Raw genomic sequence first — 24,563 nt, forward strand, 5'->3', positions numbered from 1 at the left:
AGCAGGCCTTGGGGGCACTGGGAGTGGGGGGAGAGCAGGCTTTGGGGGCACTGGGAGCAGGGGACAGCAGGCCTTGGGGGCACTGGGAGCGGGGGAGAGCAGGCCTTGGGGGCACTGGGGCCACCCCGCCGGTTCCTGGGGGTGCCCCCTGTCCCTCACCCTTCTCTCCTCCCCAGGCCGTGCCCCACATCCGCCCCCTCCCCGGGGCTGCTCGGCTCCTCCACACCACCCCCGCCTGCCTCAAGGTAAGCCCCGGGGGAAGGGGGGGGTGCTCCCCTCATCCCCTGCCCCATAGATGCCCCCCCTGACCCTCCGTGTCCCCCCAGACGCGGGCGGCGCGGGTACGCGTGGGCAAAGGGGACAAGCCGGTGACCTACGAGCAGGCGCACGCCCCCCACTACATCGCCCACCGCAAGGGCTGGCTCTCCCTGCACACCGGTGGGTCACCCCGCGGCGTGACGCTGGGGAGGGGGGCACCCAGGGGTGGGGGGAGGGCAGGGATGGAGACGTATGGGGCACAAGGGCATAGCAGGGGGAGGCTGTAAAGTATTGTGGGGAAGAGGGATGTGTGGGGTGCTTGGGCATGGCCGGCATGGGGCGTGCAGGGACAGGGACACGTGGGGCACGAGGGCATCTGTGGGGATGGGGACCTGTGGGACACGTAGACTTTGGGGGGTACAGGGACATGAGGGGGACGTGGGCACGGTGTGGGCAGGAACATATGGGGGATGTGTGGGCCACATGGGCATGGTGGGGATGGGGCTGTGGGGGGCACATGGGCGTGGTGGGGACGGACATGTGGGGCACATGGGTGTCATGGGGGATGACGTGGGGCACGTGGGTGTCATGGGGTGGGGACATGGGGGTCACAGGGGTGTTGCGGGGATGGGACACACGGTGTGGCCAGGGCTGTGTGGGACACATGGGCATGGTGGGGATGGGGCTGTGGGGGGCACGTGGGCGTGGTGGGGACGGACATGTGGGGCACATGGGCATGGTGGGGATGGACATGTGGGGCACAGGGGTGTCATGGGGATGGGACATGGGGCACAGGGGTGTCATGGGCTAGGGACATGTGGGGCACATGGGTGTCATGGGGGACAATGTGGGGTACGTGGGTGTCATGGAGGGGGGACATGTGGGTCATAGGGGTGTCACAGGGATGGGACGTGGGGCACACAGGTGTCATGGGATGGAGACATGTGGGTCACAGGGGTGTCACGGGGATGGGACACATGGTGTGGCCGGTGCCGTTTGGGGCGGGGGATGGCTCTGGGTCCCATGTCCCCCGGTGGGGGGGATGCGGGGTCCCACGCTGTGGGTGCCTGCAGGGAACCTGTGCGGGGAGGTGGGGGCGGCGGAGCGGGCGCTGGAGGACACCTTCCTGCGGCGGTTCCTGCACGGCACCTTCCCGGGTCTCCTGGCCGACGCCGCCCTGGTGAAGCGCCGGGGGAACCTGCTGGTGCTCTGCCTCCTGCTGACACGGGGGCTGCCCCCTGCCAAGCTCCACTTCCTGGGGGGCTACGTCGAGACCCTCCTCACCCACTTCTACAAGTGCCCTGTGCGCCTGGAGCTGCAGACGGTGCCCGCCAAGGTGCCCTACAAGTACCTCTAGTGCCCCACGGCACAGCCATGGCAGGGGGGAATAAAGTGGGGTCTGTGCCCACCCTGCCCCGACTATGCATCTTGGGGGGATTTGGGGGCACCTCAGCGCCCTGGCGACTGGGCACATCCTTCTGCCACCCCCTGGATCCCTAAAGCCACCTCATGTGCCCCCCGTGCCACCTCATATGCCCCAGATCCCTGTGCCACCCCATGGGCCTCATGTCACTGTGCCACCCAACGTGGCCAGGGTCCAGTGCCACCTCACATGTCCCATGTCCCTGTGCCACCCCACATGTCCCATGTCCCTGTGCCACCCCACGTGCCCCAGATCCCTGTGCCACCCCACATGCCCCATGTCCCTGTGCCACCCTACATGCCCCGTGTCCCTGTGCCACCCGCCCTGCCCTGCGCCCTGCAGAGGTCAGTGAGGGCTGTGGCATTGTAGGGGATGTCCCAGTGGGTCATGGTGTCCGTGAGGCCGGTGATGATGGTGATGATGGTGGCTGTAGCTGCCTTCAGCCCTCACTGATGACCCCACCGATGGGGAGGGAAGTGGGGGGACCCCACGGGTGTCGGTGACCCCCCCCATGTGGGGCTGATGCCACCCACTCCGTCCCTGGCTTGGTCCCCATGCTGCCCCTCTGTGCTGTGTCAGTGGGGGCTGAATTTCCTGACCCCTCCCTCTCCAGTGGGGAGCTTTGGGTGGAATGGTTCCTCCTGGGCTGCCTCTGCTGGGAGCGGAGCGGGGTGCTCCCTGTGCCTCCCCCGGGATCATCCCACCCTGTCTTCTGGCACCCAAAGGTGGAATATCTACCCTGACTGGAGCCATTGGGTCAATGGGAGTGAGTTATAGTCACAACTTGCCTCGATGTCCCCTCACTCGAACTGCTTTACCCTGGGGGAGGGCTTAGGGGTTTCTCTGAGGACTTCTCAGGTGTGCTGGGGGTTGAAGCAAGACCCACACCCTCGTGGTGCTGCTGCACGTGGCTGAGATGCTTTTATGGACAGAGGGTTGTTTCTCCAAGGGATGGTGATCCTACAGCATGTTGGCAGCTCTGGATCCATGGGGTGGGCTGGGGGGGTGTGGGGCAGGGGGTCCAAGGTGACGTGGGACAGGGGGATGTGGGATGGGTGGGATGTGGGATGGGTGGGAGATGGGAAGGGGGTTCAGGGTGATGTGGGACAGTGGGATGTGGGGTCCAGGGTGACATGGGATAGGTGAGACATGGGAAGGGGATCCAGTGCGATGTAGGATGGGGGGACAGGACTGATGTGGGACATGGGGATGTGGGGCTGGGGGAAACATGGGATGAGGGGTCCAGGACCATGTGGGAAGGGGGCAACATGAATCCAGGCTGATGTGGGACAGGGGGACATAGGGTCCAGGGGGATGTGGGATGGCTTTGGGGTGGGAGCAAGCCCTGGGCGAGTGCAAGGCAGAGACATGTCCCCATGGAGTGGGACACTGTGCTACCCACATGGGGGTCACCTACAAGAGGTCTGACAGCAGCGGTAACATGACAGGATGGTTGGGATTTCCTTTGGTTCTTCTAGTTTTGTTTTTGGTTTTAACTGGTTTTAAAAAATAATATCTCTCTGCACTATTTCAGGAGATTTTTAATTTTCCCTTTTTTTTTTTTGTGGAATCAGGCTCCGAGCTCCCCGAGAGAAGACCCACCAAAAAATCCCAGAGCTAAAGGAGATCCTGTACCCACCCCCTGCCAGAGCGAAGGCAGTGGCCAAACGGAGAGCTGTGAATGGGGGCAAGTCTGTGCTCGGGGTGGCAAGCGAACCCCCTCCTTGCCCACCCCAACACCCAGGTGCCTCTACACAGTAGGTGTGAAGCCCTGGAGGGGGTGGGCCAGCCCATGGATGATGTGGAAGAGGGTCAGGCTACACCAGAAGAGCCACCAGGACCAGAAAGGCCCTGTTTAACAACCACCTCCCCAAGGAAGAAGAGGCGGGTTGTAGTTGTGGGTGACTCCCTTCTGAGGGGAACAGAGGGTCCGATGTGCAGGGGAGACCCTCCTCTCAGGGAATTCTGCTGCCTCCATGGGTCAGGGATGTCACTAGGGAGCTTCCCAGTCTGGTTGGTCCCTCGGACTGTTACCCACCACTGCTCTTCCATGTGGGTGGTGATGAGTGGCCACACGTAGCCCAAGGGAAATCAAAAGAGACTTGAAGGCCTTGGGAAGGGCAGTAAGGGAATCTGGGGTGCAGGTAGTCTTCCCTTCTCTTCTCCCAGTTACAGGCAGTGACTCTGGAAGAAGCAGAAGTGCTCAGTCTGTCAATACGTGGCTCCATGGACTGGTGTCACCGTGCCACAATTTTGGGTTTTTTGACAATGGGATGGCCAGCATGGCACCAGGCAATCATCGGATGGGATTCATCCTCCTGAAAAGGGGAAGAGGATGTTTGCTCATGAATTAGTGGGGCTCACTGACCGAGCTTTAAACTAGGGTTGTTGGGGAAGGAGGATATTGCCCTGCTTGCTCGAGGACAACAGGGCACAAGTTGGAACATGGGAAGTTCCATTCAAATGTGAGGAAGAACTTGTTTGGGGTGAGGGTGGCAGAGCCCTGGCAGAGGCTGCCCAGGGAGGGTGTGGAGTCCCCTTCTCTGGAGATCTTCAAGCCCCCCCCGGATGCTCCTGAGTGATGTGCTCTGGGCAGCCCTGCTTTGGCAGGGGAGTTGGACTGGAGGGTCTCTAGAGGTCCCTTCCAACTCTGACAATTCTGTGATTCCATGATTCCATGATCTCTTCCCACTCTATCCATTCCTTGACATGGAGGGCAACACCTCTACCCCTCCTTCCCTGCCTGTCCCTTCTGCTTGTAGCCATTAACAGCCACACTCCAGTCATAGGATTCGTCCCACCAGGTTTCAGTAATGGTCACTATGTCATAGCTTTCCAGCTCCTCCTGTTTGCTGCCAATGCTGCGGGCATTTGTATAGAGGCACTCCAGCTGGGCTCTTGGCTGTGTCACCTTCTTAGGGGAACACTCCTCAAGGTGTTTCATGGGTGTTTCCCTGTTGACTCCAATGACCTCAGGAGCCTCTGGCTCATCTCTGTAAGACTTTGACTGCAATGCAGTGTCCCCAGCATGTCTCAGGGCAACAGGTTGAAGGCCCTTACCAGCACCCCGTCCCTATAAGCCTGATGTGATACCCCACATCTTGTCACAGATGAGCCTGATATTATTATCCCCCTCCCCTTTCACATCTAGTTTAAAGCCCTGTTGATCAGTGCCAAATCCCTTGGGCAAGAACCCTCTTCCTCCTTTGAGAGAGGTGTCTCCCATTTGATGTCAGCGAGCCCAGTGCTGTATAGGCCATCCCATTGTCAAAAAAAAACAAAATTGTGGCAGTACCACCAGCCATGGAGCCACATATTAATAGACTGGATCCATCTTTTCCTCTCAGCATCATTGCCTGGAACTGGAAGGAGCGAGGTAAAAATAACCCGTGCCCCGGATTCCTCACCAACCCTCCCAATGCCCTGAAAATCTCCTTTGATTGCTTTTGGACTACAAGTTGTAGCTTCCTCCCCATCTACATGGAAGATCAATAACAGGTAATAGTCTGAGGACTGTACCAAGCCAGGAAACTTCCTGGTGACATCCTTAACCTGGGCCCAAGGAAGACAGCAGACTTCCCTCCGAGGAGGCTCCACCCGGCATATATGGCCCTCCCTTCCCCTTTATATTGTCACCAACAAGCATAACCCTTCTTTTCCTCCTTGTGGCTGTGGTGGTGACATGGGCAGTGAGCCTTTCTGACTGTGGAGGCATCTCTGGTGTCGATTGCCCACCATCCACATCCTCACTTGACTGGTCTTCCTCAAGCAAAACCTCATATCTGTTCTTCAGAGGTACCGGGAGGTCAAGGTGGGCAAGGAGGAAGCTGGTCTGCTGCCCCAACCATGAACTTGCCTCCATTCACTCTTTTCATTTGGCTTCTGCCTGACCGGGGCAGGAGACAGGGGCTCCTTGACCCTGGCTACTTTCTGATAGGTGCCCCTGTTTTGGTTTCAAGGAGGGCAGAGCCTGGCTCCACCAGCCTATTTCTTGTTCAGCCCCCCTAAATGCTCCTCAGCCTTTTGGCTTCCTCTCTCACCTCTGCTGCCAGGCTGAGCAGACTGGTCACAACACACACAGCAGTTCACAGAATCACAGAATCTTCATGGTTGGAAGGGACCTTTGAGATCATCGACTCCAACCACAAAAAAACCAAACCAAACCAAAAAAAAACCACAAAGAAAAAACCAACCAACCAAACACACCCCCCACACCCACACACAGACACAACCCAACAATCTCTGGCACTAGAGCAGGCCCTGAAGTGCCATGTCTACACGTTTCTTAAACAGCTCCAGGGATGGTGACTCCACCACCTCCCTGGGCAGGCTGTTCCAGTGCCTGAGCACCCTCTCAGCAAAGTCATTCTTCCCAAGATCGAATCTAAACCTCCCCCGCCCCAACTTCAGACCATTTCCTCTGCTCCTGTTGTTATTCCCTTGGGAGAAGAGGCCAACCCCCACCTCTCTGCACCCTCCTTTCAGGGAGTTGTAGAGGGCAATGAGGTCCCCCCTCAGCCTCCTCTTCTCCAAACTAAATGGGCCCAGTAGTTCTCATGGCTGCCACCCGTTCCCAGGGAAAGGCTCTGGCACTCCCTGCAGCCTGTTTACGTCTGTGGGAGCTCTGTCTGGGTTCCCACATCCATTCTGGCTAAGGGTGAGAGCGTCACCTTCCTCCGGGGGGAGACCGGCCCCCACAGCCATTCTGCATCACACTCAGTATAAATGCTGAAGATCAAAGGGTCAGCTCTCCTGCTTTCATGGCTGATGTCCAAGAAGGACTGTCTGTTCGTCTCCCTTTGATCCCGATCCGTGTGTTCCTGAATCCAGATCCAGAATCCAGTTCCCGACTGTTGCAGGAAGGATGCTGAGAAGAAGGGACTTCTCACAGCCCAAAGGTTTCAGCAAATGTAGCTGCTCACGCTAAGCAGAGCCAAGCAAGCAGCACAAATCACACCAAATTATGATCCTAAGGAATTTAGTCAACTCTAAAACTTAAACAATTCACAAGCCTCAGCAGCTGTCCTGCAGGCAGCAGTAGAGGCCAGGGACAATGCTGTCAGCTTGGCACGCTCACGCTGCTCCCTGCGTGAAGGACACTGAGGGACTGGGCTGCTTGGTCCAGCTTTATTCACGTGTGGCCAGTTTCACCAGGGGACCTTCATCACTCCGTGTCTCTGCAGAACCCACAGGTCAGTATTCGTCGGGCCCACCCTGACTTCTTTGGTGTTTCCAGGGTCAGCAACGTCTGAGCTGCCAGGGATTGGATCATGTGTTCATCATCAGTCGCCAAGGGCTTGAGGGCTGTGGCAGAAAGAAACAGAGCAGTGGTGAAACCCCGCTGTCTGCAGAGACCCTGCCATGCCAGCCCCATGCCTCTCTTTCTCTGGCCAGGAGGAGCAGGTGAGACCAACGTTTCAGCTGGAAGCTCCTGCTCAGGAGTGCCCCAAGTGCCCCTGGATGCATTCCTTGGTCCCTGGAGTGGGGCCAGGGGTGGCAGTACCCTGCCCAGGCTCTGGCCCCTGCCCCACCAGCCCCAGCCAGCCCAGCACTGCCCCTGCTCACCGTTGCAGATATCCTCCAGCTGCTTCTCATTTCGGCCCCTCAGCTGCCGCGCACCAAGCCCTAGGCATAGAACTTTGTCAGGCCCCTGCTCCCCAGCACGCCCCAGCAGCCCGGCATCGTCAGCTCGGCTGCATGCCCTCCTGGCCCCCAGCAGGCCTGACCCCAGGGAAGGACAGTACCCGAGGGTGGTGGGACTCAATATGGTGGCCACCAAGCCCACCCGCATGGGGCAGGGCTGGGAGAAAGAGGCCACCAAGCCCTGCACGGGGCAACCACGGGTCTGCTGCTCGCTGCCAGTGCAGCACCAGGACTGGGGACAGGCTGCCAGCAGAAGGACCCCAGAGGCTCACCAATGAACCTGACGGCCATCTCTCGCAAGGGGACCTGAGCATTGTTCAGATATGGCAGGCTCTGCTCCAAGTATTCTCTCGACCTCCTCCTGTCCTGCAGCAGCTGGGGAGAGCACAATGGTACAGGCATGTCACCGTCCCTCCCCAGTTATCCAGACACATCCCTCCTCCCAGCACCCCTGTTGCTAAGGGTGAGAGCGTCACCTTCCTCCGGGGGGAGACCGGCCCCCACAGCCATTCTGCATCACACTCAGTATAAATGCTGAAGATCAAAGGGTCAGCTCTCCTGCTTTCATGGCTGATGTCCAAGAAGGACTGTCTGTTCGTCTCCCTTTGATCCCGATCCGTGTGTTCCTGAATCCAGATCCATGTTCCATCTGAGGAGTTCTGCTGTAGCAAGGAAGGCTTCCTCGGAGGCCTGCAGAGCGGCAAAAGCTGGGAGATGGCCCCACAGCCTGGGGAAGGAGACCTGGTGGTCCCCACTCCTCTTGGCTTCCTTCCCGGCGTGATCCTGCCCTTGGGGTGCTGGGACATGCCCTGGCCTAAACCTCTGGGGTTCTCTTGGGCACAGCCTGGGGGGACAGGGATTGAGCCTCCAGGCCATGGCCTCCAGCAGCTGCAGGGACAGCAGGGAAGCCTGTGGGGACGCACGTATTCACACCTCGGGCCACGGGCAGGGCAGGGGTGGGCAATGTCTGTGCCAGCTTCTCTGCCCCTGCTGGTGCTGGGTCTGCAGGGCCCTTCCTCTGGGCTGCGCTGGAGGAGGGCTGAAGGGAGGCAGCGTAGCTGGGAGGGGACCCCAGGACTGTTGCAGGAAGGATGCTGAGAAGAAGGGACTTCTCACAGCCCAAAGGTTTCAGCAAATGTAGCTGCTCACGCTAAGCAGAGCCAAGCAAGCAGCACAAATCACACCAAATTATGATCCTAAGGAATTTAGTCAACTCTAAAACTTAAACAATTCACAAGCCTCAGCAGCTGTCCTGCAGGCAGCAGTAGAGGCCAGGGACAATGCTGTCAGCTTGGCACGCTCACGCTGCTCCCTGCGTGAAGGACACTGAGGGACTGGGCTGCTTGGTCCAGCTTTATTCACGTGTGGCCAGTTTCACCAGGGGACCTTCATCACTCCGTGTCTCTGCAGAACCCGGGGAGAGGGGGACTTGAGAAGAGCCCCTCCCTGCATCCTGGGAGCATCAGCCCAAGGGCGAGAGCCTGGCAGATGGGAGGGGAGATGCTCCGGGGCCAGATTCTGCAGGAGGGAGAAGCCCTGCTGGGCTGCAAAGCCCAGAAGCCATCCCAGCAGAACCAGGGGAGCAGACCCTGCTCCGAGTGCTGCCCACGGGGCTGGGCTGAAGGGCAGCTCTCATCGCAGAGTGCCCATCTGCAGGGCTCAGTCTCCCACATCAGCCTTACAGCATCAAAGATGGGCAGGAGGTTCTCTGCCAGCTGCACAGCAATGGAGCTGGCCTCCTTTGTCTCCAGGTGATGCATCACATTTTGGAAGATGACCAGGACATTCATCTTGATGTTGATGTGACCTAACTGGAGCAACTCCATCAGGTGTGGCAGGAGGACCTTCATTTTTATTGCCTATAGGAAAGACAGTTTTCTTTTTTGAGAAATGTTCAAAGACCACCCCAGCAAAAATGCTCTGGTCACTGAGCACCAGCCTCCTGTCCGGCGTCCTGGCAGGTGGTGCCACAGGAATTTCTGCAGCAGCCTCCTGGCAGGTGGTGGCCATGGGCACACTGATGGGGATGCAGGAGAGCAGAGGGAGAGCAGGAAAGCAAAGACTCCCCGTCCCCTGCTCAGCCACCTCATTTTCCTACAGGCCCAAAGGGGCACATGGATAGGTAACCATTTGTGCCTGGAAAGCTCCCCAGGCAGCCACCAAGGCCCACCATGGCAGGGAGGGCATGTGGAGCAGTCATCCCACTGCCCGTCTCCCAGCCACCGCCAAGCCACCACCTCACCCACTGCCCCAGGCCCCGGCTGCCAACGTGCCTCCCCTTAGTGACACCCTGCTCACCAAGTCAGGTGTCTGTGAGAGCGGGATGAGGCATCTGAGCAACTGCAAGGCTGTCACCACGTTCGTATTGCTCTGAGAGGCATTACCCCAATCATCTGATTGAAGCTGAGTGGAGGCCATCAGCTGAAACAAACACAGCAGTGAGATATTGGCACAGCCTGCAGGGCTCGCTGAAGGCGAGCAAGGCTTTTTCACTTTTGTCAAGGTAACTCACAGCCAAGTGAAGGATGTAGGCCTTCTCGGTGGCCATGGGGACTGGGCTGCACGATTTCCTGCCCTGGAGTTTGTCGAGGAGCTCCTCTAAGATCTTCTCCAAAGTCTGGGGGATGCAAAACATCGCCTCCCACATTGCCCTGCCGTCGCTGAAAGCCAGAGCACTCTGTCAGCAGGGCTGCCTCGGCCACAGCAGCATGGCCGCAGCCAGCCCCGCATTGCTATGCCCTGCCCCTCGGTTGGGATGCCCTGGGCAGCCAGAGGGGGCCGAGCTCCCTGTGGGGCTGGGAACCCCACACCCGCTCTGGGCTGGCTGGGCTGGCTCTGGCTGCTGCAGCCTGGCCGACCCACCAGGGCTGGAAAGTGTGGTGGGATGGAGGGCCTTGCTCCACAGGGATGTCCTGCAGTATTCCTTGGGTCTGGCAGCCAGAGCGCCTCTGGGTCCGTCTCCCACAGGGAACAAACCCGCATGGCTTTTGGGGCCAGTACCTGTCTCTGGTTGCCGAGAACTTCAACAGGCTCAGGAACACTTTGCTGGGGTCCAGGTGAGTCAGCGCAAGAAGCAGTGACTCCATGCTTTGCCGGGCTGACTCCATGTTGATACGTTCCAGGTTTTCCCGGATGCAGCTCATGATCTTTGGCACCTGGAGGGGACACGGGTGAGGATGGGGCTGCCACTGGAGCCAGCTGTTTCCTCAGCTGCCCTTCCCATCCCTCTCTGCTGGCTGAAGGTGGCTTCAGGTGCCCGAGACACCTGGGTGTGGGAGGGAGGCAGGGAGGAACAAGGCCTGACAGGGCTCAAGGCACGGGTGAGGATGGGGCTGCCACTGGAGCCAGCTGTTTCCTCAGCTGCCCTTCCCATCCCTCTCTGCTGGCTGAAGGTGGCTTCAGGTGCCCGAGACACCTGGGTGTGGGAGGGAGGCAGGGAGGAACAAGGCCTGACAGGGCTCAAGGGCAGGGCAATCCAACCACAGTCACTTACATCCACCAGCCAGAAGCCGGGGTATGTCATGAACAGATCCAGCATGTTTCTTGCCGCCTCCTTGTCGAAGATGCTGGAGTCTCTCAGTGCCTCAATGGCCACACAGACAACGTCAGCCGCCTCATAATGTGTGAGGTGTTTGGCAAACTCCTGTGGGAGGGAGGAAGGAAGGGAGCAAAGACGTCACGCTGAGTCCCCTGATGGTGCGGCTTAGCTGGGCCATGTGAGCAGCCCTGGCGAGAGATGCCTGGCAGTGCCGGTGGCAGTGCCCGCAGGAAAGCTGGCAGCAGGCGCTGCAGTCCCTGCAGGGTGGCGGATGAGAGCAGAGGGTCCCCAAGGTGAGGGAGGAGGCTTGGGTTCATGGGCACAGCGTGCTGGCCCTACAGAGAACCAGGGCTCGCTGGTGGCCAGGAGGGCTGGAGCTACTGCTGGGACACCGGCGTGCAGCCTTCACAGCGTCCCTGCTCGGGGACAGAAGGAAGCCTATCACCAGGGCCAGTGTGGCCACCCCACCCCACTGATTCTGGATGCCTTTGCTTGCTCAAGTCCTCTCTTGATGCCTCAGACAGGAGGCCCAGCAAGGGGAAAATCATTACCATGGCAAAGTCTCTGGCGGTGCAGAGCTTCATGTAGCAGCTGGTGTCAGTTTTCCCATCACGCCTTGATGCTCCATCCTTTGCCACTGACCTGCCTAAATAGCAGGGGAAACACAGAAGAGTCCTTCATACACAGCAGCTTTGCCAGCAATCTTACCAAACTGCCCTGAGATCCGCTTGCAAGACGGCAGGACACAAGCGGTCCAGGGCATTTCTGGAAGGCATCAGGGACAGCTTCAGGCACTGGAGACCAGCTGGGCTGATGCACAGATGGATCTGCTCTTCCCCAACAGGGAAGGCATGGCTTTGGGACATGAGAATCAATGGTAGCTTTGGCTGTAGGGACCACAAAAGAGCGAGTGGGGTTCAAGATGCTGAAAGGAGGGAGGAAGGAGAGTAGCAGAGAACAGATCCTGGATGGCAGGAGAGCACTTGGCTTCTGCAGCAAAATGACAGCTGGGAAGCAGCTGTGAAGGGCAAAGGAGGTCAGTGAGAGAAGCAGACCTATCAGGAGATGTCTGTGTGCAAAGGGATGAAGCCCACCATTGCGGGTTGTTTCTCTTACTTTTTTGGTTATGGACGAATCTGTGGAGTTCGTTAAGAGCATCAAAAGCTGGAAAGTGTGTCCTTTCCTTGGAAGAATAGAAAAGGAGGAGTCGTCCCAGCAGCGTTCCCAGAATTGGGATCTGCAGATCTCCATGGTAGACAAGGTCATATGTGTCTCTTCCAAACTGTGAGGGAAGGAGAAAGACTGAGGTGGTGCCAAAGCCCTGAACCCAAGGTCAGGGTCAGGGCTCTGCAGGGCTGTGCCGGCCACGGCCCCCAGAGCAGCCGTCGCGTGCAGGGAGAGCTGTGGCTGCTGTGGTGTGCAGGGAAGGGGAGATGGCCTGGCGGGAGAGGGCCTGGCTCCTTACCTCCAGGGTGGCATTGTCGGCCACCAGATTGCACAGCACCTTAATCCTGTCCAGGGCCCTCTCCTGCACAGCTACCATCTCGGAGTCGGTGAAGTCCAGCAGCATCTGGGAAGAGAGAAGCTGCTGGTGAGCCCTGCCAGAAGCACCACTGCTGACCTCCTGGGCTGGACTCACACAGCCCATTAAGGTTCTCAAGGAAAGCCTGTAGTTCCTGCCCTAGGGGAGCTCCCAGGCTTGGGACAAATTCCCCGGACCAACCGTGTGGCCAGGCAGGAAGGCAGATGCCACCCTCTGCAGCCACTGCGCTCGGGAAGAGCCTGTTGGGCAGCCCCTGGTGGCCCAAGGGAGGTGGGCACCCTCCCGGCAGTATGCTGTCTCTGCATGGCACCTGAAGCAGGACCATCCACTCCAGAGTGGACACCTCCTTCCCTCCGGGGTGAGGAACAACCCTTGTGAAGTCCACTCTTTGCACATGCCAGACCTGCAAGATCATCTGCACCAACTCGCTGATTCTGAAGACAGGACAGTTGAGCACCAACGTTTTCAGCATGGTGTCCATGGTGTTCATGGTCTGCAAAGAGGGCAAAGAGTCATGCCGGGGATTCTGCTGTCCCTCTCGCCCCCAGGAGACTGCTCTGAACCCCCAGAGCCAAGGGAGGGCTCCCGTGCTGCCTCGCAGTGCCCAGGAGAGACCCAAGGGCAGACAATCTGCTGCATGCAGAGCAGCCTGCAGCACTGGAGGTTTGCCAGGCCTACGCGAAGGGGACAAAGGGATGAGGATGGGAAAGCAAAGCCAAGACCCTACTCTGCTATGGACCTCTGGTCATACCACAGCTCGGGCCAGGGAGCAGCCCAGAGGGACTAGGGGCTCCCAGCACTTACCAGCATGTAGAGGTTAGTGTCCTGCATTTCCTCTTTAGGAGGAAGGGACAAGACCCTCGAGAAGCAGGCTTCTAGGAGGCTATCCTCTTTGCCCTCCAGCGCTATCCTCACTGAGCTGCAGAGAGAAAGAGGGGCCTGTCAGACACTGGTGCAGTGGACTGGAGCAGCGCCTCGAGGCCTCATGCGGGTGGACATGGGCCTCTGGGGCAGGGATGGGCAGGTACCTCAGTTCGGCGATGGCAAGCATGGCTTTCCACCGCACTGCTGTGCTCAGGTTGTCCCTGGGCTCCTTTTCCAGCAGCATCTGCAGAGGACAACCGGGATGGGACCTGGCAGCTCCCAGGGCCACCAGACCCTCGCCCTGCCCCAGCGTTGTCCTCAGCGGGGGCCGGTGCTGGGGGGGCCTTGCCCCCTTCCCCAGAGCCGCCCGGTGTGCTCTCACCTTGACATTCTCTGCCAGCTCATATTTGTAGCAGAAGTCATCGAGGCCCTCTGTCAAGTAACGGGCCTTGGCTGCTCTGAACAGCATGTAGATGCAGTCAAGAAACTCCATCTTCTGCTCCGTGTCCTGGCAGCCGCGGGGACAGAGAGACAAAGGCAGCGTGAGAGGGGGGCCCCACGGCCGGCGGGAGCGGAGCCTCGGGGGTGCAGGGCCGTGTGGCAGAGCGGGGAGAAGCAGCTCTGCCCAGCCAGCACACCTCCAGCAGCCCGGCAGCAGAGCCCCTGGCAGGAGATGTCGGCAGAGCTGCAGGGGAAATGGCCGCCATTACCTCTTCTGGGCAGCGGACAAAGGCCCGGATAAAGTCCATGGTCGCCTTTTCCTCTCTGTAGAGTGGTACCTGTTCGAAATCTACAAAAGGAGGGGAGCAGGGAGGGCTGTAGAGAGGGGCTGCTGGCAGGAGGGCAGAGGAAGGAGATCTGCCCTCCGTCCAGCCCCGTGCCCGCTCCCCTGGCGCCTTCTTCCCACCGGTGTCAGGGCCGGAGGGTGCCCGGCAGACGGGCTGCCATGTCGGAGCACGGCGCAGCGGGAGAGGCTGTGCCGGGGCCCGTTCCCAGCCCCGACAGCCCCGGCCTTCAGGCAGCACCATGCCCACCACCCATGGGACTCCCCTGCCAGCCTGCCAGGAAAAGGTGACCCTGGCCTGGAGCAGGGTGCCCTCGCTGGCCCCAGCCCTGCCCAGACCAACAGGGCCCCTCACTCACCCATCTCCAGCGGCTTGACCATGGTCACTTCATAGGGCTCCGGTGGAGATCTGCGCTCCCGGGGAGCCCCCTTCTCCTCCCAGGCCACCCTGGGGCGGCTGGGGGGTCTCTCTGCCATCCTGTGGGATGGAGGCAAAGGGAAGGGGAAGGAGGAAGCCTTGGCGCAAGGCCTCGGCACTGTGAGGCTGCCAGGGGCAGCAAGGAAAGACACGGGCTGCGCTCGGGGGCTCTGGGCTCGCTCCGCTCCTGCCCTGTCCTGTGGCTGTCCTGCCGGACACTGCGGGCAGGGGGCCGCAGCCACGCTGACCACACGCAGAGCAGCGGGGTGTCTCCAGGTGAGGTCACAAAGGGCCCCACTGTGACCTGCCCCCCAGGCAGGGAGGGGCAGGCATGGAACACATGGAAGCGGAGCATCCAGGATCACAGAATCACAGAATCTTAGTGGTTGGAAGGGACCTCCGAGATCATCAAGTCCAACCACATAAAAAATAAAACCACAAAACACAAAAACAACATCCCAAACCCACCACCTACCAACTAAACCCCACACCCACAACCCCACACACTACACCCCACCACAAACCAATAATCTTGGAAGCGGAGCATTCAGGATAATGGGGGGAAAGAGGGAAGAGAAGGTGCAGCCGAAAATGAACCGGGGGCTCCGGGGGCTCCCAGCCCAGCAGCCCTCTACCTGCCAGGGCAGCCTGCCGCAGGAGAAGCAGCCTGTTGCCCTGCCTGTGCCGCCCGTGTTTTTTTTATCAACAATAGAGACCGAGGGATTGAGAGCACCATCAGCAAGTTTGTAGATGACACCAAGCTGTGTGGTGTTGTCGATCCACCAGAGGGATGGGATGCCATCCAGAGGGACCTGGACAGGCTGGAGAGGTGGGCCCAGGTGAACCTCATGAGATTCAACAGAGCAAGTGCAGGGGTCTGCACCTGGGCCGGAACAATCCTCGCCATCATCAGTACAGGCTGGGGGGTGAGGTATTAGAAAGCAGCCCTGAGGAAAGGGACTTGGGGGTGCTGATGGACATGAGCACCTGGACATGAGCAGGCAGTGGGACCTTGCAGCCCAGAAGGCCAATTCCCCCATCCTGGGCTGCATCAAAAGAAGTGTTGCTAGCAGATCCAGGGAAGTGATTCTGCCACTTTGCCCTGCTCTGGTGAGACCTCACTTGGAGCGCTGTGTCCGGGTCTGGAGCCCTCAATACGGGAAGGACAAGGACCTGATGGAGCGGGTCCAGAGGAGGGCCACAAAAATGCTCAGGGGGTTGGAGCCCCTCTGCTACGAGGACAGGCTGAGGGAGCTGGGGTTGTTCAGCCTGGAGAAGAGGAGGCTCTGGGGAGACCTACTAGTGACCTACCCTGAAGGGGGGGTACCGGAAAGCTGGGGAGAGTCTGTTTCCAAAGGCCTGCAGTGACAGGACGAGGGGCAATGGCTTGAAGCTGGAGAAGAGCACATTTAGATTGGATCTTAGGAACAAGTTCTTTACTGTGAAGGTGGTGGAACACTGGTTGCGCAGGGAGGTGGTTGGGGCCCCTTCCCTGGAGATTTTCAAGGTGAGGCTCGATGTGGCCCTGGGCAACCTGGTCTAGTTGGGGATGTCCCTGCTGACTGCGGGGAGGTCAGACTGGATGGCCTTTGGATGGCCCTTCCAGCCCAGACCATTCTATGGTTCTATGTGGCACCACTCCCCAGCCCTGTGCTCCCACCCAGCTGGACACCGAGGGGCTGGGATCACACCGGCACCCAGCGTGTCACAGAGGAGGTCACAAAGGGCCCCGCTGTCACCTGGGCTGGTTGCCACATGCACACAATGGCTGGCAGGCCAGAACGTGGCTGAGATAAAATTGCAGGGAAACACACCAATCTGTTGGGTTTGCACTGTTTTGTGGCTTTCCTTGTGTTTTGTGGATCTTCTCAAAAGAGGCTGAGGGGAGACCTTCTCGCTTTCTCCAACTCCCTGAAAGGAGGGTGTAGCCAGGGGGGGTCGGTCTCTTCTCCCAAGGAACAGGCTATGGGACAAGAGGAAACGGCCTCAAGTTGTGCCAGGGGAGGTTCAGATTGGAGATTAGGAACAGTTTTTACCCTGAAAGGGTTATTAAGCCTTGGAATGGGCTGCCCAGGCCAGTGGTTGAGGCACCATCCCTGGAGGGATTTAAAAGCCGGGTTGACATGGTGCTTAGTGACATGGTTTAGGGATGGTTTTTGTCAGAGTTTGGTTGGTGGTTGGACTAGATGATCTTAAAGGTCCCTTCCAACCCGAACAATTCTATGATTCTATGATTTGAGACAGAAAAGTCATAGCTTTGTCTCTTCTACATCTCTGCTTCCCACAGAGCTCTGGGTTTCATTTTCCAAAGAGGCGGTGGGACAGAGCCACCCTCAGGAAGGCGCAAAGACCCTCACAGCAAAGAATTTCCCCCTGACACCTCCTCTCAGTCTCCCCTCTTCCAGTTTAAAACCGTTACCCCTTTTCCCATCACTATCACCCTTGCCCTATCACCCTGGTAAAGAGTCCCTCCTCATCCCTCCGTCCCTCCGTCGTGGCCCAGGGCATACCGCATAAGGCAGTATTTGTCACCCTCTGCTGGGTCAGTGTTACGGTTTGAGAAAACCCTTAACAACCTATTGTCGTTTAGACACTTACTCTGTCACGCCATGACCCCTCCCCACCCGGAAAGGGGAATTGGGGAACACAAAGAAACACAAGGGTTGAAATAGAAATAGATTTAAGAGACCAAGACTAAATAATTAACAATAATAGTAAAGAACCAGTATTAATCCCGATACTGATATAAGACATACAGGAATTAGACTCAGCCAATTCTCTCAGCAGGAAGCTGAGCACTCCCAGCAGGGACAGCAAATGGCGGACACTGCGAGCGCAACGGCTTCAGGAGGAAGGGAAGGCCTCAGGGCTCCGGCACCGGGACAAGGAGTTGTCTGGACCCACCGCCACCAAGGGGGAGAGAGCTACGCAGCAAACTTTGCTAATTTAGATTGAGTGTGACGTTCATGGCATGAAAGAATCCTGTTGGGCAGCCTGGGTCAAACGCCCAGGCCTTGCTCCTCCTCATCCCTGCACCTGGCAAGGCTTGAAAACACTAAAAACTTGAATCCCGCAGAGCCTGGCTGGCGAGAAAGTAAAAATGTTCACAAATTCCGACACTAGAGTCTTCTAGAAGTGCCATTTTCCCCAGCATTAGAAGACAAGTTAGTCCTGTGTCTCTCAACCCAGGACAGTCAGTGACATGTCTCTGTGTGGCGGTGGCTCAGCAGAGCTGGCGCAGCCCCAAGACCCTTTCCTCTCCCCGTGCGCCAGCCAGTGGAACCGGGGGGCACAAAGCCGGGAGGGAGCACGGCCAGGACCACTGACTGGGGCGGACGCTGGCCCACACCACCTCATAGCCCGCTCAGCGAGAGAATCTGGGGACAGGAGGAGGAAGGGGGATGTATGATATGGAATACCTGTGTCCTGTGCCAGCTCCTTGGGAAAATTAACCCTACCTCCTCCAGAACCAGGACTTTATCCACCCCTTATGCTATAGCATCTATGGCAGGCCCGGATCTTACCGTTTCCAATTAACTACCACCACCTTTCCCTGTCTTGGAAGTATGTATATCATAGAATCATAGAATCATTGAGGTTGGAAGAGACCCTTGGGATCATTGAGTCCAACCATCTCCCCTACTCTACAAAGTTCTCCCCTACACCATATCCCCCAACACCACATCTAAACGACTCTTCAACACATCCAAGGACGGTGACTCAAGCCCCTCCCTGGGCAGCCTAGTCCAATGCCTGACTACTCTTTCTGTGAACAACTCTTTCCTAATGTTCAATTTAAACCTACCCTGTTGCAGCTTGAAGCCATTCCCTCTTGTTCTAACACTCATTACCTGGGAGAAGAGACCAGCACCAACCTCTCTACAGCGTCCTTTCAAGTAGTTGTAGAGAGTGATGAGGTCACCCCTCAGTCTCCTCTTCCTCATCCAGATGTAATTCTCGTAGTCCATGGGCCATCCCTCTAAAATATCCCTTGAGTTCATTGACTCCAGGACTTTGGGATCCATCTAGTAGAACAGTCTCTTGGGGCAGGCAAGATGGTGTGTGGGGCTGGGCTGTTGCATGTCACCCTTATGTTGCCAGTCCAGATCCACCTGAGCCACTTCAACCTTAACATCCCAGTCCACCTGCTGATTGTTCTGAAGTTCCTCAGTGGTCCGACTCTTGGGTACATGGGCATCTACGCAACGTACATTCACAACCAGATTCTCTATCCGGGCAGCAGTATCTTGCCACAGTTCTGGCACCCAGGTGGGCTGGATGGCTTTCACCACCACAAACTGGCTCGATTCACTTTATCCTTCAGTGGCTCCTGCAACCTGTCATGTAGGCCTCCAAACCTCCATCCCTGGAAAGATGGTGGAACGACTCCTTCTGGGTGTCATCTCAAAGGATATGGAGGAAAAGAAAGATATCAGAAGTCGTCAACATGGAATCTCCAAGGGGAAGTCATGTCTGACTAACCTGATAGACTTCTACGATGGCATCACTGGCTGGATAGAAGAGGGGAGGGCAGTGGATGTTGTCTACCTTGACTTCAGCAAGGCTTTTGACAGCATCCTGATAGATAAGCTTAGGAAGTGTGGATTAGAGGAATGGACAGTGAGGTGGATTGAAAACTGGCTGAAAGACAGAGCTCAGAGAGTTGTTACTCGGGGCACAGAATCTAGTTGGAGGTCTGTAGCAAGTGGAGTCCCCCAGGGGTCAGTACTGGGTCCAGTCCTCTTCAATATATTCATCAATGGCCTGGCCAAGGGGATGGAGCGTACCCTCAGCAAGTTTGCTGACGATACAAAACTGGGAGGGGTGGTTGACACAATGGAGGGCTGTGCTGCCATCCAGAGAGACCTGGACAGGCTGGAGAGCTGGGCAGAGAGGAACCTGATGAACTTCAACAAGGGCAAATGTTGGGTGCTGCACCTGAGGAGGAATAACCCCCTGCACCAGGAGAGGCTGGGGGTGACCTGCTGGAGAGCAGCTCTGAGGAGAATGACCTGGGGGTCCTGATGGACACCAGGATGCCCATGAGGCAGCAATGGGCCCTGGTGGCCACAAATGCCAATGGCATCCTGGGGGGCATCAGGAAGAGTGGGACCAGCAGGTCAAGAGTGGTTCTCCTGCCCCTCTGCTCTGTCCTGGGGAGGCCCCAGCTGGAGCACTGGGACCAGTTCTGGGCTGCCCAGTTCCAGAAGGACAGGGAACTGCTGGAGAGGGGACAGCAGAGGCTACAGAGATGCTGAGGGGCCTGGAGCATCTCTCTTATGAGGAAAGGCTGAGGGACTCGGGTCTTTTTAGTCTGGAGAAGAGGAGGCTGAGGGGGGATCTGATCAACGCCTCTAAATATTTCAAGGGTGGGTGTCAGGAGGATGGGGCCGGCCTTTTTTCAGTGGTGGCCAGGGACAGGAGAAGGGGTGACGGGCACAAACTTGAAGGTAAGAAGTTCCACCTAAACATGAGGAGGAACTTCTTTGCTGTGAGGGTGGCGGAGGGCTGGAAGAGGCTGCCCAGGGAGGTGGTGGAGTCTCCTTCTCTGGAGACATTCAACCCCCCCTGGGCAAGTGCAGCCTGCTCTGGGTGGACCTGCTCTGGCAGGGGCTTGGAGGAGATGATCTCCAAAGGTCCCTTCCAACCCCTTGTGATTCTGTGATTCTGTGATGCTGTGAAACAGCCACCTTCCAGCAGTGGGGAGGCCACTGTGAGGTCACAGAGTGGCGCTGTGTCGTGCCCTGGTGTGTGATGCAGTGCTGCACCACAGGCAGCATTCCAGCAGTGCCAGGAGGAGCACAGCAGCAGCAGCAGCACGGTGCAGGTGCCGGGGGCCATGACCCCCACTCGCCTCCTTATCTTCCTCGTGGTGATTCTGCAAGCCCCTGGGGCCTGGGCTGCTCCGTGGGGAGCGTGGCGATTAGGTAGGTGGGCTGGCCATCCCCCAGCCCTGGCAGCGTGGCGCAGCACCCACTGCACCTCGGGGTGGCCGTGGTGCTGGGGTTGGCAGAGCCGGGTGAGCCATGGCGGGTGCCAGGAGGGAGATGCCTCACAGGGAGGTGGAGGGGGCCATGGCTGCTGTGGGGGCATTTTCCAGGCAAACTGTGGGGCCGTGAGCGGTGCTACAGGGTGAGAAACCGTCCCTAAAGCTGTCCCTGTGCCGCCCTGCCCCGGAGCAGCCGGAGTGGCGCCGCAGGAGCTTCTTCCCCAGCTGGTCACAGCTGTGCCCGGTGCCATGGCTCTGCTGTTCCTCAGCTGGATCTCGGCTTTCAGCCTCGGGGACGTGTGTCCCTGGGAGGTGTCCGCTCAGGAAAACAGGAGTATTCCTGCTCGAGCCCTGCAGTGCTCTCCTGGGGCCAATCCAGGCCCCCGTGGGACACAGAGCCCCAGCCCACAGCCAGGGAGCAGACGTGGCCGTGCTGGTGCAGGCTTCCCCTGGCCAGTGGGCTCTTCTCCACAAGATGTAGGAATGGTCATTGTTGCCCCCGGTGCTTTCCCGTGGGCTTCTTTTGTGGACAGTAGAGATCTCCCAGGAGGATTCCCCAAGGGGCCGTACATTTGTCCATCCGACTTTTGAGGATGGACATGCACTTGGCCTGGAAACTGTATTTTGAGAGCCACCAGGCGCCAGCCACCAGGCCCCTCTGCAGCTTTGAAAATCTCCACATGCATCTGGGTCCCAGGTCATGACCTGACCCCCTTCAGTCACTGCGGGTCACTGAGAAAAGAAGGAGGTCACAACATCTAATGGAAACGTGCTTCATTACAGCTGTAGCTGACGGCCACCCAACTGCTCAGCTGGATCTTGTCCAGGTGCCTCAGGGTGATCCCACAGGTTTGTCGCTTGAATGAGTCAGTATTTATGTTTTAATAGCCTGTTGATACGAAGTTTGACTTAGTATTTTCTTGGCCTATGCTCAGACATGCAGAAGAGCTGAGAGGGAGTGGGTCGGGCTCAGTGATGTGCCCTGGGACACTGCCTTGCAAAGAGCATGCTTTGGTGTGAGCAAGCAAGCCCGTGTTGGAACTGCAGTTGCTGCCATTCAGATTGGAAGAAGCCTCTTGATGATATTTCACGGGAGCTGCTCTGTTCTGTTTGTTTCCAGACGTGGCTGGAGGCCATGGATATCCACTTCCCGGCTGGCTTCCTGGGCTGATGCTCAGGGAGATGGCATGGGTACATCATGGCTTTTGAGGTTCTTTGAGAGCTGCCAGCTCAAAGCCCAAATGGGAGCGAGGCATCTCTTCTGGGTCTGTATTCTACAGAATATAGGCCTACATCCTGTGTGCCCTGTCATTACGTGGTCCCCTGACGTGTTCTGCTGTTCAGTTATGAGGGTGGATATGCCAAGGCATGATGGCAACTTCTCATGGGTGTTTCGTTGCAGATGTGGGTACAGGGAGGGCTTTTCCAGCTTCTCAGCTGGAGCTCACCTGGCATCGCAGGGGCGAGTCGTCAGTTTTGACTGACTTCCCAGATGAAGCGCTCTTTTTCAGTATTTGATTTGTGAGAAATTTTAACTTACTCCTTTCCGTTAAGGTCCTCAAGGAGAAAAGTACGAAGCTGAAAAAAGACAATCTCAGTGGTCACTACAAGTCTTAAAGGAACTCCTGAAAGAGCTGGACAAAGCACATGGTGGGCATATATCACTCTTAACCGGAAGGCTGGGGAAGCTGAGGTTTTAGATGCCTGTGTGGAGAAGCCGTAGCCTCCACAGCTGGAAGGGATGGATCAGAGCCTCCCCGCAGTGACGCTCCGTTTCACGCCTTGCAGGCACTGGGAGCTGCAGGCAGAGATGGTCCAGGGTCTCTGCTGCCAGTTGTGCCCCAAGCTGAGTCCCCAGGAGAGCTGCTGCCCCAGTTATAGCCTTACTCCTCAGAGCTGTTCTGGGCAGACGGTGGTGTCCAGCTGGCAGGAGCTGGAGGTGCTCATGCCTTGAGTGCGTGAGGCACTTGCCAAGGAGCTGATGGCAGAGAAGCCGTGAGAGGGCCAGCACCCTGCCAGTCGCCGGAGGGGAGAGTGCCCTTGGGCGGCCAAGAGGATGCGCGGGCAGTTTGGGGTTGGCAGACTTTGCCTGGGCTGCAGGCCTGCCCTGCCCAGGATGGGAGCAGCCCCAGCTTCATAGCTTCACAGCTTGCTCCAGCCCCGTTGTGCTCCTTGATGTCTGAGGACATCCCTATCTCGCGGTCAGGGACACGTGAAAGCTGGACACCCAGCTTGAGGCAGGACACCTAACAGGAAGGCAGCTCAAATGAAGGGCTGTGAAGTCCATCTCGGGGGGAGGGGGGTGTTAGCAGTCTGTTCCCAGTTGTGTTTTAGGTAACTTGGGTGTGGGTTTCCACTTCTCTTGGGGCACTGTGGGCTCTTGTGTGCACTGGTAAACCCAAAAGTGTCTAGCGCTTAAATTGTTCTCCATGAAGGACACGTTGTTTGGACTAGTGACTGGGTGTACCCACAAATTCCCAGGCTTAGAAGCGCTTTAATGTTTCTTAATGCGTTCATGTATTTTGAGAAGTATTGCCTCCTGAAGATACTGTGTTCCTGACGAGGAACCATTGCTTCCAATTAAACTGACCTACTTTCTTTCAAAAGTGATGGACCAGAAGGTGCTTCAGAAAGGAGACAGTCGGGCAGCGCCCATCTCTGATGAAGAAACAAGGGCAATGCAATCACCAGGTGTGCCAGGTAATTGCTGTCCCACAAGTCATCCAGCCTCCTGAATCGCAATCCCTGGGCGTCTGCAGGCTCTTCCCCTGGTGCCCGCTACCGCAGGAGGTGTCAGCAGCCAAACTGTTAGCACAGAGCAATGGTACTGAGGCAGCACAGAGCACAATGAGTACAGAGAACAGCTCTCTGAGGAGGACTGTCCCCTCTGGTGTGTGGAGGTGATGGCCAGCAGTGTGCCAGAGAGACGCTCACACATAACCCGCTGCGGGTGCGGGAAATGCTCACCGACCTCCACAGCCAGTCCACCAGAGTTTCAGGACTTTGCCATTTGGGGAACAAGGCCGCCTGAACCACGCTCAGCAGATGGGGGGAAATAGGACTCTTAATCAAATGTGCCTCCTGCAACACCTGCATCCCAGAGCTGGCCGTAAGTCACAACAGCAGGGGATCCTTCCTGTCAACTGGGGTCCCAAAGGGTGCACTGATAGAAGGGGCACGGCGTAGAGGGACCCTGCACCGTCCTTCTGCACCCTCTGTGCCTGAGCCACGCTGAGGCTTTATGTTTCTCTGGTTTTTGGCAGTGCGGTCCAACCCTGGGGAAGCCCGCTTTGCTGGGATGGATAACTCTTTTCCACAGAGTCCAGGTACTGAGCAGTCTCGCAGGGGACCAGACGTGGGAGGCACGTACTGAAAATGAGGGGCACACAAGCTGTGCCCACGCTGGAGAAAAGGCAAAGAGGGAGAGTTTGGGGTGTCTCCCGGGGGGGGCCTGACTCTGTCCCTGACTCTTGTGGGTGTGGGTCCTTGGCTGGGGAGGGAGAGCTGGGGGCGGGAGGAGAAAGATGCTCCAGAGTGTCTTGATCTGCAATGGCTTTGGGAATTCCCTTTGCTTCTACTGAAACGAGGGAAACGTGGCAGCCCCAGGATGTTCCCTCGCTCAGAGATGCTGACAAGGGGAGAGAGAACATCTGTTGGCCCCGTGGGACCTCCTGTGAGACCAGCAGTAGCAAGCTGGACACACTGACGTACAGAACTGTTCCTCCAGGTGTGGATGGCACGAGAAACGCAAATGCCAAGGAACCTACAAATTTCTGGAAGTACTGCACAGAAGGCATCATGGCCATCTTAGGCACCATGCTGTTTGGGATGGGTCTGTGTTGGGGGATCTGCCTGTGGAGGGAGAGAAAAAAGTAAGTTGTTGCAGGGGTGAGGTGCCAAATTTCTGTATTAGATGGCTGCTCTGAGCCGTGAAGCATGTAGAGTTCGGGTATTCTGGAGTGCTGAGTTAGGTCCTGGCCAAACTCCATCAGGTGAGGCCAGAACTCCCAGACACTCACCTAGACCAAGGTGTCCCAGCAATGCATGGTCCCAGCAACGGTGAGGAACCTTCCCTGCTATGGGCCTTGCGTTGGAGAGAGTTG

The 24,563-nt window shown here is 57.7% G+C and overlaps 1 protein-coding gene and 1 long non-coding RNA gene across 2 annotated transcripts; both read right to left on the bottom strand.

Annotated features, from left to right (window-relative positions):
* Positions 1-6,770: 6,770 nt before the first annotated feature.
* LOC106897842 lies at positions 6,771-7,699 on the bottom strand. Its single transcript, XR_001413830.1, has 3 exons — positions 7,597-7,699; positions 7,247-7,306; positions 6,771-6,985 (listed from the first exon to the last, which is right to left on the bottom strand). It is a non-coding gene; the product is annotated as an uncharacterized LOC106897842 (long non-coding RNA).
* A 189-nt stretch (positions 7,700-7,888) lies between these two features.
* On the bottom strand, positions 7,889-14,530 carry LOC106897821. The gene is made up of 15 exons (XM_014958701.1): positions 14,413-14,530; positions 13,980-14,059; positions 13,652-13,777; positions 13,434-13,513; positions 13,210-13,324; positions 12,809-12,898; positions 12,328-12,432; positions 11,979-12,144; positions 11,414-11,508; positions 10,818-10,967; positions 10,325-10,479; positions 9,837-9,984; positions 9,623-9,745; positions 9,007-9,183; positions 7,889-8,014 (listed from the first exon to the last, which is right to left on the bottom strand). Exons 1-15 carry the CDS (start codon positions 14,528-14,530, stop codon positions 7,889-7,891), a joined length of 1,854 nt encoding a protein of 617 aa, XP_014814187.1.
* Positions 14,531-24,563: the final 10,033 nt, after the last annotated feature.

This window comes from Calidris pugnax, unplaced genomic scaffold (assembly GCF_001431845.1).
Source record: "Calidris pugnax isolate Ruff unplaced genomic scaffold, ASM143184v1 scaffold244, whole genome shotgun sequence".
NCBI classification, from domain to species: Eukaryota; Metazoa; Chordata; class Aves; order Charadriiformes; family Scolopacidae; genus Calidris; species Calidris pugnax.

Excerpts from the sequence above, each read along its gene's own strand:
- LOC106897821 (XM_014958701.1), bottom strand. The coding sequence starts at position 14,530 with ATGGCAGAGAGACCCCCCAGCCGCCCCAGGGTGGCCTGGGAGGAGAAG. Across the intron at positions 13,778-13,979 it reads TTGTCCGCTGCCCAGAAGAG|GACACGGAGCAGAAGATGGA; the intron begins GTAATGGCGGCC and ends CGCGGCTGCCAG. Across the intron at positions 11,509-11,978 it reads ATTCGTCCATAACCAAAAAA|GCAGGTCAGTGGCAAAGGAT; the intron begins GTAAGAGAAACA and ends CCTGCTATTTAG.